A 16,991-nucleotide genomic window follows, 5' to 3' on the forward strand; every position below is an offset into this window, starting at 1 on the left:
ATTCTTGGTGTCATGTACTTTAAGAATGATTTCTGCTACTCAAGGTCCAAACAAGAATGGCGACAGGTTTAGATCTGCCACGACAAGGGGATGAGCTGTTTTGGGAATTCCCTGGAGGAACGCAATTCCATTTGTAGGAAGCCATTGGCATAATGTAGCTCAGGTATCAATAAATGCTAACAAGACAGACAATTAAGCATGGCAGCAAGCTACTGATACTGAAACACAGTTTTGGTGTGAGTGATCCCATCATGGTGCAAAAGCACAGTGTGAACCTCCTGCCACCCTGGAAAGTCTGAGAATACTGTGATTTTGTTTCAGTTTCTCACGCTTGTAGAAGTCATGTGGAAAGCACGTGCATCTTAACTTTTTGTGCCAGCCTCCAATCCTGTAAAGACTCATGTACCCAGACAATACTACAAGTAGTAGTTACCTTCAATGAGATGATACAGTGCGGAAAGTTAGGCATGCGTAAGATTTTTTAAGGATGGGAGCCCCACAGCATGAAAATAATATTGCCTAAATGCTTCTCTAGGTGATGGAAAACTAAATTAATTAATGTTGATAAAGCCCTCCTTGATAAAAGCTGTTACAAAATCCACTGTACAATTATCTAGTGACTTAAAATGTGGTAATTTAATATAGTTAACAGGGTCCCTGGGGAAATCCAGCATATTGTTTGCGGAAATCTCTATCAAGACAGAATTGAGACTGCTGTAACAAACAATGAAGCTGACAGGGAGGCTAAATGAGCTGTGATACAGTTAGAATAACCATAAAAATCTTCGAATCTGTCATTACCACTATCTATTTACTTAATCAGTCCTACTGATTAAATACAATGATCCTATCAGCTTACACAGAAAGCAAGTACATGGTTTCCTCCTGGACGAGCTCAGCAACCAGGCAATAATCAAGTGTTGTAAAAGTTACTGCTCCCTTCCCAAAGGCTGGCTTCACTTAACTTTGGACTTTGGCAATTACAGAGTGAATGCATTTTGGTAAATGGAAACGTTCGTGACAAAAAGGGATTAAGGTTTCCTCCGATAATTTGGTGTCAGATTCTGTTAAACTAGCTAGAGGAGGGGCAGCTGACAGATTTTATCTGGGCAGAAATAAAAACTGATCCCCTCACTTCGACTGCTCTCCCAAGGCACATTTTTCTCTGCTTTGTGACCAGTGTTTCCCCATGTCTCCCTCCCTTGTTTCGCACACTAGGTTCAGCCTGGACTCCAGCTGCGCACAATTAATCTCCGAATACAATACAGTCCGATCCAACCCTGGGGCAGGATTTTTCCTCCCTCTTTTATCTCACCTTTAAAGTGCTTTTCAGAATTCGCAGCTGGTGCAGTTTTTCATTGACTACTGGATCACTACATCTCTTTATAAAAGATTTCTTATACTCCAGCTTAGTGGAAATCCGGTATTCTCCTAAAGGAGACAGGCTGGCCTGCTCCAAGGCTCTGTACAAATCTTGCAAGGAGTCTGCTGTTTTTTCCTCTATAGTTTCAACTGTAATGAGAAAAAGGGAAAAAAAAAAAAAGAGGAAAAAATAGAGAAAGGAACAATGTATCATTAATGTGATTATAGGAAGATCTATCAAAAATCTTCGCAAAATGTTTAACAGGTTTAACGAGACCACAAAAGAGAACGTTTCACACCTGCTAAGTTCCAGAAAATAAGTGCTGTGGTTGTAACTGCTCCTTCTCACTAACTACTGCCTTCAGGAGAAAGGGGGAAAAACTTTCAAGAATGTAAAGTCTTGACCCACAAAAAAAGAAGAAAAAAAAAGAGAAATAGTGCAAGGTGTAGTAATATTACAGTGACATTCTGTCAGAAACCACATCTCTAGTACTGCAGTTAAATACGCTGGTGACTTCATTATTACAAGGGAAGGAAGCCCTGGAAGCATGCTGCTGAGGAAGGTGATGAGGGATCGGGTCTTGGTCTCAGAGCGTTGATTCGGCATTCAAGATTATATTTACAATGGTGGCCTTGGAATTACCTGGCATTTTCCTTCCTAGGAAAGTCCACTTCTTGTTGTGTCTTATTTTTGATACTCAAAAGTGTTGTTCAATAGTCAGTAATACCGTCACTTCTGGTGTTTTTTTACTCCGCTATTACCCGAAGGTTCAGCAGCAGAGTATGGACTGCATGTAAGAGCGCATTCATGACAGCCTACCCAGCAGCGCGGCAAACCAAACCAGAGCAGTTTGCAATCTAGGTTTATTTATTTATTTATTCTAAGTTTTAAAATATTTGTTCTAACTAGTACTGGAAGCATTTTAGAGGAAAAAATAAAAAAGAAAGTTTCCTTCTCTAAAAACAAAATCAAGCAAAGGCTGGAGATGAAATGTTACTCTGATATGAGCATTTGAAATGCTTTATTTAGAATCATAGAATCATAGAATCATTTAGGTTGGAAAAGACCCTTGGGATCATCGAGTCCAACCATCAACTCCACTCTACAAAGTTCTCCCTTACACCATATCCCATATTTAGAAAGCATCAAAACATTTCAACTTCTCATGCACCGTTTCTCCCAGAAGAAACTGTTTGATGACTCTGTACAAACTTGGGAAGTGCTAGGATCAGTTGAGTGGTGACCAAGAGAAGCCCTGGGGGAGCAGCCAGCCAGGGGGCCAGGCATCTCCGTCCCTGCTGCTCCTCACACACCAACACACCTGTACATGTGATGGCCAGCTGCTGCCCGTGCATGGCCTCCCAGTTGTCTCCAAAGCCCTTGGGACCTTCCCACCCAGTCTTGGCTTTCATAGCGGTGTATGTTTTCATGGCCCAAGCTGCCCATGTCCTCAGGATGCTTTCATGAAGCTTTTATGCTTTTATCCTGTGATTGACCCTGCACCAAGACATAGCCATCTCCACTGCCTGAAAGTTCAGCACGTGCTGAAGTACCCATAAGTAGTGAACCTCAGCCTCCTCAGGTGTTTAGGGTTTTTTTTTGATCGAACACCAACAGGGAGGACAGCTCAGGTGGTGTGGGTCTGTACAGAGCTCCCTAAATCCTCCCATCATGTGCTACCCTGCTTGGAGAGCTGGGTTCATCACCATAAGGGGCAGCCAGGACTTAAAGAAAAATAGAAATGAGATGCATTTCTCTTGTTGATTTCTTTCATACTAAAACATCTAATGTGTTAAAGGGCAAGACATTCGGTAGCTGAATACTTAAAGACTGGTTAAAATCCCCTGCGGTCTTGATTTTTATGCATTTGTAAAAAGTCCATGCAGCAACGAGATCAGATGTTTGGGATCTTTCTATCAGTTCGTATCGCTGAACAATGAAGTTCACCGGTCTGAGAGCTGGGGAATGGGAGTGATTTGATAAAGGGCAAAGGGCAAAACCCCACCTTGATCTGCCAGGGGAGTATTATATGTCTGTTTTGCTCTTTCTCTTATCCCTTGTTATGCAAGGCAAGAAAGATCTTTCCTTGAGTCTCTTTTCCCCAGCAGCATTGCCATGTTGTACCCTCAGGGAATTAGTGGAGGGAAAGTCTGCTGAAGAAGAGAGTCAGTGCTTTGACTCCATGTCATCTGAATTTACTTTGCTAGGGTGATGTAGAGCCTGGAGCAGCAACGAGCCACCATGTACAGGCTTGCCATCAAAAACCCATGGCTTTCTGAAACACCAAAGATCCCCACCATGGTGAAGGACAACGTTTGGGTTCAACCCCCAGGTTCGATCCTGAATGACAAATGCCTTTAATGAACCTGGAAGGCAGCATGGTCCGTGCGGGTTCAAACGGCGGTCTGGGGGGGCTTGTGGTGCCCTCTGCCCCCGTGCCGCTGGCCTGGTGGTCTGCATGGCTGGTGCTCCTCATGGCAGCCGCTGCTCAGCGTAGGCCTCAGACAGACGGCCAGCAGGGGATTCCTACCCTCATTCCAAATGGGAACTTCTCTGAGGTTGCATGGGAAGAGGCGCAGGACTACCGGGGCACGCTGCAGGCAGGGTTAGGCAGCAGAGCACTGACGGCATCGGCACATCACCTCCACCCGGCTGGGGCTGCCTCCCCCAGGCCCTGTCACCGCCTCGGTGCTGTAGCTATGAGCGGCGTGTAGAAAAGGGGATGGGATTTGCTATAAAGGAAAGAGCAGGGAGGAAAAACAGCAGGTCCCTTCCCTTAAATGCCTCGCTGCTGCTGAGGCTGGGGAAGCTCAAACAGGGCAAGACGCCGCCTTGTTCCACCCACGGCGGGGGAGAGGGCAGCGGGTGTCACGCTAACACATCCCAAGCCTTTAATATTTTCCAGAGAAACACTGAAGGTGGTGGTGGTGCCGCTCTCAATGGCTCTCAGTAGGCGGGAATGAGATTATACACAGATCTCCCCTCCCTCACCCTTCTGCTACAGGCTTTGATTGATTTCGTGTAGGTGCTGGTGAAACCCTTGGTACCATAAAGCATCTGAGGTACTTGATTAGATATACAGCTGAGATTAAAAAATATTTTCATTTTTTAAATTGGTGGATTTGTATGCGAATCATGCTATTACAGCAGGGCTGTCTCCTTAAGGAAGAATAAGGCCTCAGGTAATGCCTTGTTTAAGTCGAAAACGTGGCCTAATGGGATTTGCAGATGACCTCAGAACAGGGGGCAATGCGGCAGGTTGTTTTTCACCCTCACTTGGCTGCTGATCCATGGGTTGCATCTCCCCTGCTTCTCTGAGTGCACTGGCAGGTAGCTGTTTCCACCTTCTGCTAAGACAGAGGGTCTCTTCTCTGAAGCAGTAACTTTGTTCCCCTGTCCCACCCAAGCCTGAACAACTCTGGAACAGAAATAAAGCTGCATAAACTCTTCAGCACACAAGGTCTAAATTCAGAACCGTATCCTCCAAATATAAGAATATACAGGTACTACATTTTTTAACAATGCAGCTTCTGCTGTGTCTTCAAGTGAATGCAAAGCCATTTCCATCAAATTCAAGAGGTAAAGAATACATCAGCCTAGTAAATAGCGTGTTATTATTTTTCATTATTCTGCTTTCCACATGAAAGAGCTCCCAAACTTTTTGTACTCTGCCCTCGCTTCTTAAAATGCCGTAAATATTTGTATCCACTTTTACATTTTCTTAGGAGATGGAGCTGGAGATTGTGGCTGGGTGGGTGAAGCTCAACAAGGTCAGGAATGGTTTGGGTTGTTGGCATTCAGGAAAAGCTGGTGGGATTTCTTACAATGTGCTGACATTTGTTGTTGAAAAGAGCATGCCCCGAGCTCCACGATGTACTAAGTGTAACTACCTCCTGCCTCTGTTGGGCTATTCGTCTTTCCATTATTTTCCTCTTATAAACAAGATCCTAAGAGCAATAAATAAGAACATCAGGCACTCGAGTGAAAAGTGACCGGAGAGAAACAGTTAACATTGGTATTTACATGCATCATGAGATGATCGGTCCGTGTAAACTGATGATTTGGGATGATGGTACTGAATTAGGGCCATGCAGAAGGCCACCGTTGCAACCCAGCTGGCTAACACATCGATCTCTGGACACAAAGAATCTCTAGGCACACATTTCTCATAAATCTGCTCTAAATATATGGACTATCCTCTAGTAATTTTCAGTGGAGGTTCCTGCGCCTCTGTGACTCGCTTTCCCTGTAAAAGCTGAAGCCACTGGAAGCTTCCAGTGAGGTACCAGAGGAACCAGTGATTGCACTAGGGACTGTAAGTGCGCCGAACTGCCCATGCAAGGACAGAACAACACAGTTAATCATAAATTTTGTCACCCATTGTGCTGACGAAGTCAGATTTTTCAACAGTTGATGCTCTCCTTTGAGGCCCCTTTGTATTTTGCCAGTGCCTCCTAACTCCCATCATCTTCAGACTCCTCGTCCTGACTGACGGACACCGCTGCTGTCCTGATCTCATTCTCCGTTTTTACACTATCCTCTTTGCTGTGTGCTGCCTTTAAGCTCTTGTGACATGCTTTCCTTCATCGTGCAACTCCTCTCATGCCCGCCCACTCCTCTACTTGCAATTAGCCCTGCATTTGAACAAAATTACCACCCTCTGCAAACCCTGAGAAAGCCGAGCTGCTGCAAAGTCTGTGACAGAGAGCGAACAAGGCACAGTCAGGCTGAAATCCCCCGGCTCCACTGAAATTTAAACTCCCATTTTCATTCCTTTCGGTGAGCTCACTTGCTCTGGCAGAGGAACCAGCTCAGCTTTCTCAGGACCTTAAGGAGGCAATTTTGTTAGAATACATCACTAATTATGTTACTAAGCAGCTGCCAAGCTGCCATATGCTATTTCTCTCCTACAAATCCCAACGATTTGCTTCCAATTTGAGAGTTACACCTTTCTGCTTCACCTTTCGAACAGGGGAGGCACCTACCTGAAACCTCTGAGACTTCCTGCGAGTGTCAGTACATGCTCCGCCAAAACAGAGAGCATCCCTGGCCTCTGGGAAATGGTCTCAAGCTAGATAAAACAGGCCCTGATGCACAAATCTCTGGGTTGCCTTCTTTTTTTTCCTTTGCCTTCTCGACCCTGTTGTATCCATGTTGGGAATAGATAAGCTTGTCTGCCACAAGCCAAGTTATGGAATCCCAGGACCGACAAAGCGTTTTCTAATCTTCTCATGCCACGGAATGTTGGCTGTGCCATGTCTAACTAACAGATCTACCAAAGCCCACCTGGTCCTGCAATGGTTTCACTGGCAGGCAGTGCAGCAGAGAGATGTCTGCGGGTCCCTCGGGGAGGGGAGGCCTCCTGTGACCAGCTCTCGAGCCCCAGCTCAGGCTATCTGCTGGCCCAAGTGTGCTCACAGGCAGGCAGGGGCAGGGACGTACGTGTCCACAGGATCCAACAGCCTGGCTGGGCTTGTAAACCCCAGGGAACAGTTAGGAGAAAGGCAGAAGGGATCTCCCTATGTTTAAGGTGAGAAAGTGAATGGGTGTAAGGAGAGTGAACATGGGTTTTAGCTGTGTTGGAGGGGAGGAGAGGGAAGAAATCCTCCTCAGAAGTAGTTGTTGCTTTCTCAGTGCAAGGCTTAAATTCATCTTTGTTGCTGTTCAGGTTAATCATCAGAGTCCAAACTGCACAAGAGGGAGACATATCCAAATGCTTATGATGCAAAGAAACAGGAATTACAGTCATTTTTTACACTATTTGGAGGGATGGCAGGCAGACTAAGCTAGGTGTTTCCTTTCCCCCCAGACTACAAGCTAAAAGGAACAGAATGGTGAAATCAATGAAAGATTTACAAGGAGACAGTAGTGTCCGCACAGCTGTGTGCTGTGCATGAGGTCACAGGTATGGGGGAAGCCACGGTGACATGGAAAGTTGGGTCCTGGTAGGAAAATGCTACAAGTCACATCCCTGATTCCTGAGAAAAGGATGAAGCAGCACAGGGTTGAAGCCCGGCATGGCACAGCAGGCAGGAGGTGCAATAAGATTCAGCTCAGGTCTACATGGAAGCCGGCTGCTTATCATCCGCTCTGGGTAACATAGAGCACATTTCCCTGCCTAAGCACAAATAGAAATCTGTGTCATCTCCTATGGCACATTATGCAAAATCAAGGTCTGACTGGGCCTGTGCATATATATGTGTGTGTGTGTATATATATGTATATGTGTGTACATATACACGTATATATTAATGCTTTCCAAAGTTTCAGCAAGCTGGAGAGAAGCTGAGGGCTTCTTTTGCAGCGCCTGGCCTTTGCAACCCTTCTCTCTATTATTCCTTCTCTTTGCCTGTGCTTTTCTGATTTGTGTAATCATCCATCCTTTCTGGCCCCGCGTACCTGAAAGTGCAGGATTTCTACCCAAAGTCTTGAGTCAAGAAAGGGAGGAGCTTGTTTAAAAACAAGCTTTGAGACATGTGTTTAGCGAAACATTAGTGGCTGGAGGGTCAGAGAACGAGCATTAAATTTCCATTTTACAGCATTTTTTCCTCTAACGAGGCAGTATTTTTGGGTTACTAGGATAGTTGTACACGGTTTCTATTCTCTCCCATTATGTAAACCTGCAGGCAAAAAAGATATTCCCTAGAGAGGGTGTTGACGGAAAGCACCAACGCAACAGAGCTCTGCAATACGCCGGAGTTTTCCACCCGATGGCAGGAGGCTGCCTCTGCTCTCACATGCGCGAGCATAATTTGGTTTCTTGAAATGAAGTGAACTCTGCAGGCAAGTGGAAAACTGATCTCCCACAGGACAGATTTCTGAAGGTATTCCAGGCATTTTCCACTAGAGCCAAGTTCAATCAGTAGCAGTTAGGTACCATAACTGCTTTTAAAAGATCTGGCCCCAGCCTTTGTAAGGGCCGAGAGACGCTAAACCTTTGCTATGGCACCAAAGGTCTAATTCTTTTTGTGAACTATTCATGGCACTAGCAGTTTTCTTTTTGCATCAGTAGATGCCTGAGACTCTCTTTTCCTCTCAGGTCACCCTTCTGGTGGTATTCCAATGACAAGCTGCCTACACCTTGTCACGGCCTTGCGAGCCACCGCTGTCCTGCAGACCGCAGTTCGTAAGCTGGCGGGCTGAAGCGCGTTCAACCTCCAGGCTTCATGGGACTCTCGAGCTGGTTCCTACCAGAAGTCACTTCTCTTCAGCTTTCCACACAACTGGAATTGCTTATTAAAAACAGCTGACACCAAACTCGGCATTAAAAAATAAATAAATTGATCCTCAAGGTTTCTCCCTGCAGACCTGACAGTCGCATTTAAGCATTTTCAACATCCACTTAGCAATGAAGTACAGGTGCCAGCAAATGGGTTAATATGTTAGTGAGAAGGGAAAACATAGACAGAGGGAATAATTAGCTCGCTCTGTTCGTGCTGCCTCTTGACAGCTCTTATACACCTCAAATGAGCATCAGGAGAAGCTCCATGTTTGCTCCCAGCCCTGCTGTTTCATGAGGTTATATTGGTGGGCTGTGATTTCAGAGAAGGCGTAAGGGGGAAGAGACTCCAAAGCCTCCCAGAGTAACAGGGAACTCTGATCAGTGGCAGAACTTTTTGGCAGCAGTGTTATAATTGCATCCTTTGGTATTTCGACACAGTGCTCTACTCATTAAGTTGCCTATGAAGAGATCAGTTTAGCCTTCATCTGCTGAAGAGACTTTAGTGACTCTTTGGGAGAATTTTAACACGATGAAATAGGATATCCTGACATTTTTCTGTGCCACACATTGATATAAGTGCTGTTTAATTTTCCCACACGCTACCAACGTTGAAGTGAAATAAACAGAGCAATTACATTTTGATGGTATGCTTCCCCTCAGTCCCTGCAGTTCAGGAACAATGAAAAACTTCTCATATTTATGAGGTAAGCCGGGAGCTGAAGCAAACTGGGTAAACTGCTACACGTCTGGGGATGCTGTGACTTTTAAATAGGACGAGGAAGTCCCTACGGATACATCTCGCAAGCGTCATATGGAAGCAATTACTCCTTCAGGAAAACATTTTTTCACAAACCGAAGCTGTTACAGCATATGAAGTTGTGAAAGGTTAAGTGACAAATGATATGGACCCAGCGACGTTACTCACCAGTCAGAATCAAGCCACAGTCACGCTTGCACAACAGCAATGCCTGTCAAGGTTTGAGGGCTTGGTACCTGAAAGCAAGCCTGAACGGAATGGGTATGTATTCCTGGTGAGCAAAACCCACCGAGGAAATGAACTCTACTTCAGGCTACATCCCAACTTTGCTTATTTATATGAAAACGTAACACCGAGAGGGGAATTTTTGAAAGCACTTGCATCACTTAGGAATTGCAATCCTACTTTCCACATGAAAGAAACATGGTAAATTAGTGTGGGCGGGGGCCAGATTAATTTAATAGCCAGCTCAGTTACCTCTGTAATGCACTGCGGTCTGCTGGGGAAGCACCTCCCGAGGCATTTACGAAAGGGGCCTGAAATACTTCTGAAAACATTATCCCAGAAGATGTCATATTTATTCAGATATTCAGATTTATTATTGGATTTATAATTGCACATGTTATGATAGCTGCACTGATTAGATTCCAGACTAATTAATCTGCACCCTGATTTACAGGTTATTTATGTAGGGCACAACACTGCCAAAGATTAAGCACCCCCTGTCAGCTGCTGAATGCCCATCACACCACCACGGTCTGTAAGCACCGCACAGAGTTCAAAGTACCTTTGAGAACAAAAGCTATTACTGTGACGAGAGAAATGCAATACCATGTGGCTTTTCTAGACATCACTCATGTCATCAGATGTCATAATGAACTTGTGAACAGGTATGCCCCTTAACGTAAAGCTCTCTCTCAAAACTGGCACGAGAGTCATCGCAGGAGAAAGGTCTGTTCCCCATCCATTGGGCAGAATGTGTTTTGCACACAAAAGAAGCGAGAGAAAGGAAATGAACATCAGCCCTGACAGACAATGGTTATGCAAAGGCAAAACGGAAAATTTTCTGGCTTATTTCCTTTATTAAGCCCAAAATAACACCTCCAAAAAATCCTGACTTCATGAATAAATCAAATGCCTTCATTAAAGAAACATTTACTGCCATTTTCTATACTTTATTTTAAGGCATACAGAAAAATATTTAACAAATGTGTATGCAATTAAATGCCGGGGACTGCTAATTACAGCCCTTCTGAATGCCTCTGCAAAACAAAGATACTCAATACAATATGTTAGAAAGGGTGGGGAAAAGAAAGAGAGGAAGCTGAAGACGATCTAATTCATACTAGCGCAGAGAGATGCTGGCCTTTGGCTACAAGCAGCAAATAAGCCATCAGTGTAACCCCACATGGCAGCCAAAGGACATTTTAGAGTCACATCTTTCTTTGCTTCTGCTTCTCTAATTCATTTCCAGAACATTTCACCTCTAACTAATTATGGAATTTAATGACAGAATGTAAAGGACTGGCTGGGGTTGCAGGCCATTCCAACAAGGCTTTAATGACATATCCTTCAGGTTGCAGAATCTTTATGTACTTAGCAGTGATTTATCAGCCCTGGCAGAGGCAGATACTTCAAAGGCAACCTTATATAAAAAATAAATTCTGCCTTTGCCAAGCGTTGGAAAGAGCACTAAATTAAATTTAAAAATCAATTCCTACAGACAAGAGAGTCATAAAAACTCAGTGGGTTTGTCTATTTGGCCAACAGGCAAAAATTTATGACAGTACAGTTTTGTAATCAATAATAGCAATACAATGTATGTTTTTGATTGGAAAAAATTAAAGATGCCAAAATAACATTGCTAAATATTTAGGCTGATTTGTGACAGTCCCATTGAGCAGAAACACAAAACATGCATTTTGATGAATTTCCAACTAGTTTATGTCATACTATACTTTTTATTTTTCAAAAAAGAATATTAAAACTATTATAAGCTTTGTCACCTGCTGTAAGGCAGAATGATGTAGTTTTATTCACTGCACATTTCCTGTTTGTGAGGCAAAAAAGCATAATTTACTTCTTTATAAAAGGGAAATATATATAACTATATATATATATAATTTTATTGGTATTAACATAATGCAATACCATACATTGAGCAAACAGAAAGAAAACATTTCAAAATACATTTTTTAAAAGTATCTCCCCGTAAGATAGTATGAAATATCAAGTAATTAGCATTAACATTATTACAATACACCCTTAGCCAAATATATTAAGGAAAATCCACATTCTAACCACAGAGATAGAGGCAAACATCAACCCATAGGGGACCCGGAACATAATGATAAATACAATATCTGAATCTACTTTGAGTGACATCCAGACAAATACTGGCCCCAAAACAGCCCTCTGGAGTCTGGGTGTTATACAGAGAATACTTTGTGCCTGCTCGGCCAGGCAGCATCACTCACATGTTTAAGTCCTAGAAGATAAAGAGGAACTGAAGAGTTTATCTGCAGAGTCTAATAAATCTCAGCGTGAGGTATCTTCTCCGTCATCATCCAAACCAGTGTCAGTGTACCCTCTGGTAATTCATTACAAATCGTTAGATAAATGGAAGTCTCCGAAAGGTCTGTACATACCTCCACTTGGCAGAATACACTTAGTTTAGCATGACACAGTAAGGTGACTTCCTTCACTAACGTGAAGTACGCTTAAATGACACGACTTTGTCTGGTTGGCCTGAACGGGTTCACTGGAGTTCAGTACAAGCAACAGGATTTTACAGTTACCATGGCTGAATCCCTCTTTAATTCCTCAAGGTCTGCAGAACAAAACTGAGTGACATCAAAGCCCTTCCCCTGCCAAGACCCTCTTCCCCTTCAGTTCTGCCGTGCGGGGGGCAGTATTTTCTGCAAATGTGCTCCGTGTAGACTGGATCTGACTTTGTGCCTAGTCCCATTGTGGAAAGGGTGCATTCTTCAAAAGACTGGCCATGCCCTTTGACACCTTCCTGGAGGCCTCATATCCAGGCATGTGGTTGTCTATGCTTTAACAGGTCTGTTCTCTGTTATAAACATCAAAGTTATTCAAGCAGAACTGACTTTCTGAACGGAGGCCATTAGGTTGCTTGCAAGAGGCTGAAGTTGAGTCTCCGTCGTGCCAATTCGCTAATGATAAGTTTATCAAACTTTGAGTCCAATCGGTTCAGTGCCAAGAGAAGTGGATCCCATTTGACATGGAGAGGTGCTATCAACTCTCGCAGTGTATTAGCCTAATACGATAAAGCAGTGATACAATATGTTGAAAGAACTGTGAGGTGCCATTATTTCCATATCATATTAGTATATTAGAAATACTATCATGCAAACAAGAGCAAATAGCAAATCTGGCATACAGCAGCAGCACTACAGAGCTTTTCGAATCTGCATGCAGCTATGCTCATGAGGACAGAGACACGGCACTGTTCTGCTATTACACCTTGCTCCATTAAAATCTCCATCCCTGATGCAAAAGAGGTATTTAGGGCAGAAAGTTATATAGTCTCTCTTTGTGGATATGCTTAAAAAAAGAAAAAAGAAAAGAACAGAACAAAGACCAATTAAAAAAAACCCACAATAAAACAAGAGAACAACACACATCCTAACCAACTTGGGTTGGGCTGCTTTATGTTTAAAAGACATTAGCTCATTTGGAAGCACTGGACGAGGGTCACATGAATGAGGGGAAAGGAAGCAAAGAATGTGTCCCAGATCCACCAAACGTGCTACAAACACAGAAAAATATCCTGCTGGCAACTGATGCACGAACTAGAAAAAGAGGTGGCACAACACAATCTGGCTCCTTTCGTTATCCTAGCTGACAATCCAGCATTGTGCAACGTTGGGTGAAGGATAAAATACGGAGCTAGGAAATCAGGTGATTTCAAAACCACACTGACATTACATACATCCAAAAGCTAGGGCTTGAGAACTCGAGAATCTTTGTGGACCTGTGTTAGCAAAGAAAAGAGAAAGAGAGAGGTGGAATAAGCAGCGTACAGCTAAGTTGTTTACTTCGACTTTCTGCGTGGGTAGGCAGCCTCTGCACATGGGGCAGTTTCAAAAGCCCGGCTGCTCTCAGTACATACCCTATTCTATTGTCTACTACACTTATTTGTAATAAAATATGAAACTTTCCATGGAGCTTGAAATCCATTGTCATTTTAAATCCCAGATATGAAAAGCTGGGGGATGTTGTGTTGTTAAAAAAACCACTTTGGGAAAGAGTTCAACTGTGCAGAATATAAAGATGTACAAATTCAATCCAATTTAACTGGTGAGACTTGTTTATCCCTGGTTGAAGAGATTTTCTTGTTGTTGTTTTTAAAAGACAGGATGAAAAAGGAAGGGAAATATCAAGCATTGCCATTTTTACTCTTGAGCGTATCACAAAAGGCCTGGGAAAGCAGAAAAGTTGTCTCAGCGACAGAAGGCACAAGGTGGAAAGAATCCCAGATGGAAACATTGGTGCCATTTACTCCACCCACAGCAGCAACTGGAAAATGAGTTTCCAAAGAGGCCGAGGGTGAGTGTGGCTATATGGAACTCAAACCGAGTTCAGCCTCTCCTCCTCTGCTGAGATTTCCCGGGGACTCGATGCGTCAACAGGGAGAGGAGGAAGAAGAAGGGAGAGGAAAACAGTTTATATAACTAAATCCTAAGTATAGCAGTCGACAGAAACTTTTACATAACTTATTGTTTAAAATAAGGAACATGTGATTCTACAACCAAAATGAAAAAAAAAAAACAAAACCAACAACCCAACCCCCAAAACCAAACCCCTGACAAACAAAAGGCCCATTCAAACCAGCACATTTCAGGACTCATGGGGTTGAGGGAAGGGAGACTTCAGTAGACTGCAAAAGGGAATGTTTTTCACATTTCACGCTGGTTCATACTACAAACAGTCACAGGATTTAAAATAAAGGTCTTGGATTTATTTAGAAAAAGGCACTAAGTGAAAGAGGATATTGCTGCCTCGTATGTATCACTTCTGCAGCTTCAGGAGATCCTGTTGTTTCATGGATGTTGTTCGTTTAACTTTCTTTCTCTCAATTGAGGAAGCTTGGATTCAGAGGTCAGGCTTTGGCGAAAGAAACTTCCCTTTTTGTGAAACAAGGTGGCTATGAAACAAAGGAGGGTTACTGAAGTTCGGGCAAGGGCATTACCTAGCGGATGGCTATACCCAGCTCTTCCACACGCCCCGCCGAGGCTGGCTGGGACGCATCCTCGGTGCCTATGGAAGAACTGTGCTACCTTCGACAGGTGGTGGTGGAACAGGACTTTTTTTATGTACCTAAAATCCAACTAGATTTTGCATTAGAAGATGGCTATTTCTGAAAAAAAAAACCAACTGGTAAAGACATGCTTTTGAAAAGACTATTGAATAATATTGCTAATGCCGTTACAGGCCTATCGTCAAACACTGGTAATTCTTCGGTGTCCCGGTTTGGATTAGTCACAATGTGTATGAACAGCCTTTCATTAGGACGTCTTAAGATAAGTGGTAGCATACACTGTCCTATTTATCTGAAGGTCAATATAATTAACAGGCACACTCGGGGGGCGTTTCTAAATAGATTTTCTTATTAATTTACTCTATCACTCTTACTGATAGTAACCAACTATACAATATTTCTTATTAGTGTAGATGTACATTAAGAGTTTAGAAATTCAGCTTTTTGGTAGTAAAATTATTTTTCCTTATCATTATAAAACCCACATTTTTCTTTCTGTATCACTAGCATTAGGAAAATATCTATGTAAAAAATCTCCAGCATATGGTTCCCTTTCTAGTTAAGGTTTTTAAAATTTGTTTTAAAGGAGAACAAATACAAATAACAAAGAACAAGTAATGTGCTTTTGGATGGATACTTATCGACACTACAATTTATGAAACTCACGAGACTTGCAAACATTTTGAAAAATAAACCAACTGCCATTCACATACAAAAATGAATGTGACCCTATGAAAATAATGAAGTGAACTTACTGCATTTATCAACAAAATTATGTTTGCATTATGAGAAGAGCTTTACAGCAAATGACTTCCCCAGAGACGTTACAGAAACAAAACTGCCTGCTATAAATCTTTGCATATTTCTTCAGCTAATGCAGTCATGTAAGATGTGAGGAATCTTATGTCGGCACAAACCTGTAGCAGTTACCCATTGGAAGTGGCAGTGACAGAACGCATCAGGGCTGGGACCAACCCACCAAGCAAGAGCCAAGGGATGCTCTGCAGACCTTGCCGGGCATGACAACGTATCTCAAAAAACAATAAAAATGCAAGCAAAGGGGAGGAGAAAGTTCTCACCTGAGAGGAATGTTTGAGAGTCTCAAAATGGCTCTCGCACAAGATGTCCTTTGTAAGGAAGGGGCACGGAAGGCAAATCAACTATTTCTTTTTCTCTTTGAGACCTATTTATAAATAGTGAAGGCACACCAGCAGTCACTAACGAGAGGTAATTTAAGTTAGGCTTTTCACTTTGATGTGGTTTTTAATAAAACGCATAACATTTTTTTGCTGCCACTTGAGAGTATACTTTTTTATGAATGTTCACATTATATATTTCACCTAAATAGACTACAAGATGCCTGATTACTAGATGGTATGTTTATGGTAAATTTGCTTTTCAGAGAAGGGGTAGGTTGAATAATAGCAGGTTAATAAACTTTTGAAATGAGTACTTAAGTTTTAGAAGAGGGAATTTCAGACTTCCTATCTATAGTGACAATCAGTAAAACTGTAACCGCCTTTTGAATCTCTACCCTTTCCTTCATTTGTGTCCTGTTTTGTGTACGTATTTCTACATCTGTCTATATATTCACGAGAGACACAGAAGAACTCTGACTAGAAGCTCTTACCTATTATCTAGCCCAAGAATGAAGCACGCCTAGTTATGTACATTTCCCTAAAGGTAAATACTACGCATGAGTAATCAGGCTCTGAACAAGAATGAATGCCAACACTGGAGAAAAGAAATCCCTCCCCGTGTACCACAAACTGCTACCTGGCTGTTTCTGTTCTAAGTCCAAGATACATCTCCCTCCTCCTAGGGAAATGCCTCAACGCTATTTGAGACAGAGTCCTCGGGAGGAATGCTGTCAGATCTACAAACCGTCCATTGCTCAGTGGTGGGAAGCTCCTACCATCTTCAAGACTGCTCAGGTCTCAGACAGACGCCACGCAGAGATGAAAAGGAGCTGGGATAGAGCCTGGCAATGAGACCGCCTGAGGAAAGAGGACTTCGATGATATACCCAGTGCAGCCCCCTGGCGCTATACTCCAAAGCAGCAACTCTGCAAGTTATTCCGTAAGAAGCCAGTTAGATGTGGAAGCAGTATCAGGAGTCTCTCAATTCTCCTCTGGAGACTGAGTTACTGCAGTTAAGGGCACTGCATCAACCAATGCTAACACAGGAATATGCTACCTACGAATAGCAAGTTCCAGTTTTCCCAACATTACTAGTAGTCCCGGTATGTGCTTTAGCATCCCTCATGTCCTCACTGAGCTAAAAGTGACAACAAAGGAACACCAAGAGCACAAATGTTGTACGAGAAAGCACCACAATGAGGAAGGGGGATGGGGAGCACAGGTGG

At 43.0% G+C, this 16,991-nt stretch overlaps 1 protein-coding gene across 7 annotated transcripts in view; it reads right to left on the reverse strand.

Annotated features, from left to right (window-relative positions):
* The window catches only part of CNKSR2 (connector enhancer of kinase suppressor of Ras 2), a 216,295-nt gene that overhangs the window by 2,620 nt on the left and 196,684 nt on the right, over positions 1-16,991 (reverse strand). For 3 of the 7 annotated variants that reach the window (XM_074605056.1, XM_074605046.1, XM_074605038.1), the window contains one exon: positions 1,316-1,512. In XM_074605056.1, the coding sequence (XP_074461157.1) occupies positions 1,316-1,512 (197 nt within the window). Of the gene's footprint in view, positions 1-1,315; positions 1,513-11,472; positions 12,623-12,748; positions 12,910-13,156; positions 13,340-15,697; positions 15,810-16,991 lie in introns of those variants that run through there. The other 4 variants (XM_074605100.1, XM_074605079.1, XM_074605064.1 and 1 more) reach the window with 4 other exon arrangements.

Source organism: Larus michahellis, chromosome 1, assembly GCF_964199755.1.
Source record: "Larus michahellis chromosome 1, bLarMic1.1, whole genome shotgun sequence".
Taxonomy (NCBI): Eukaryota; Metazoa; Chordata; class Aves; order Charadriiformes; family Laridae; genus Larus; species Larus michahellis.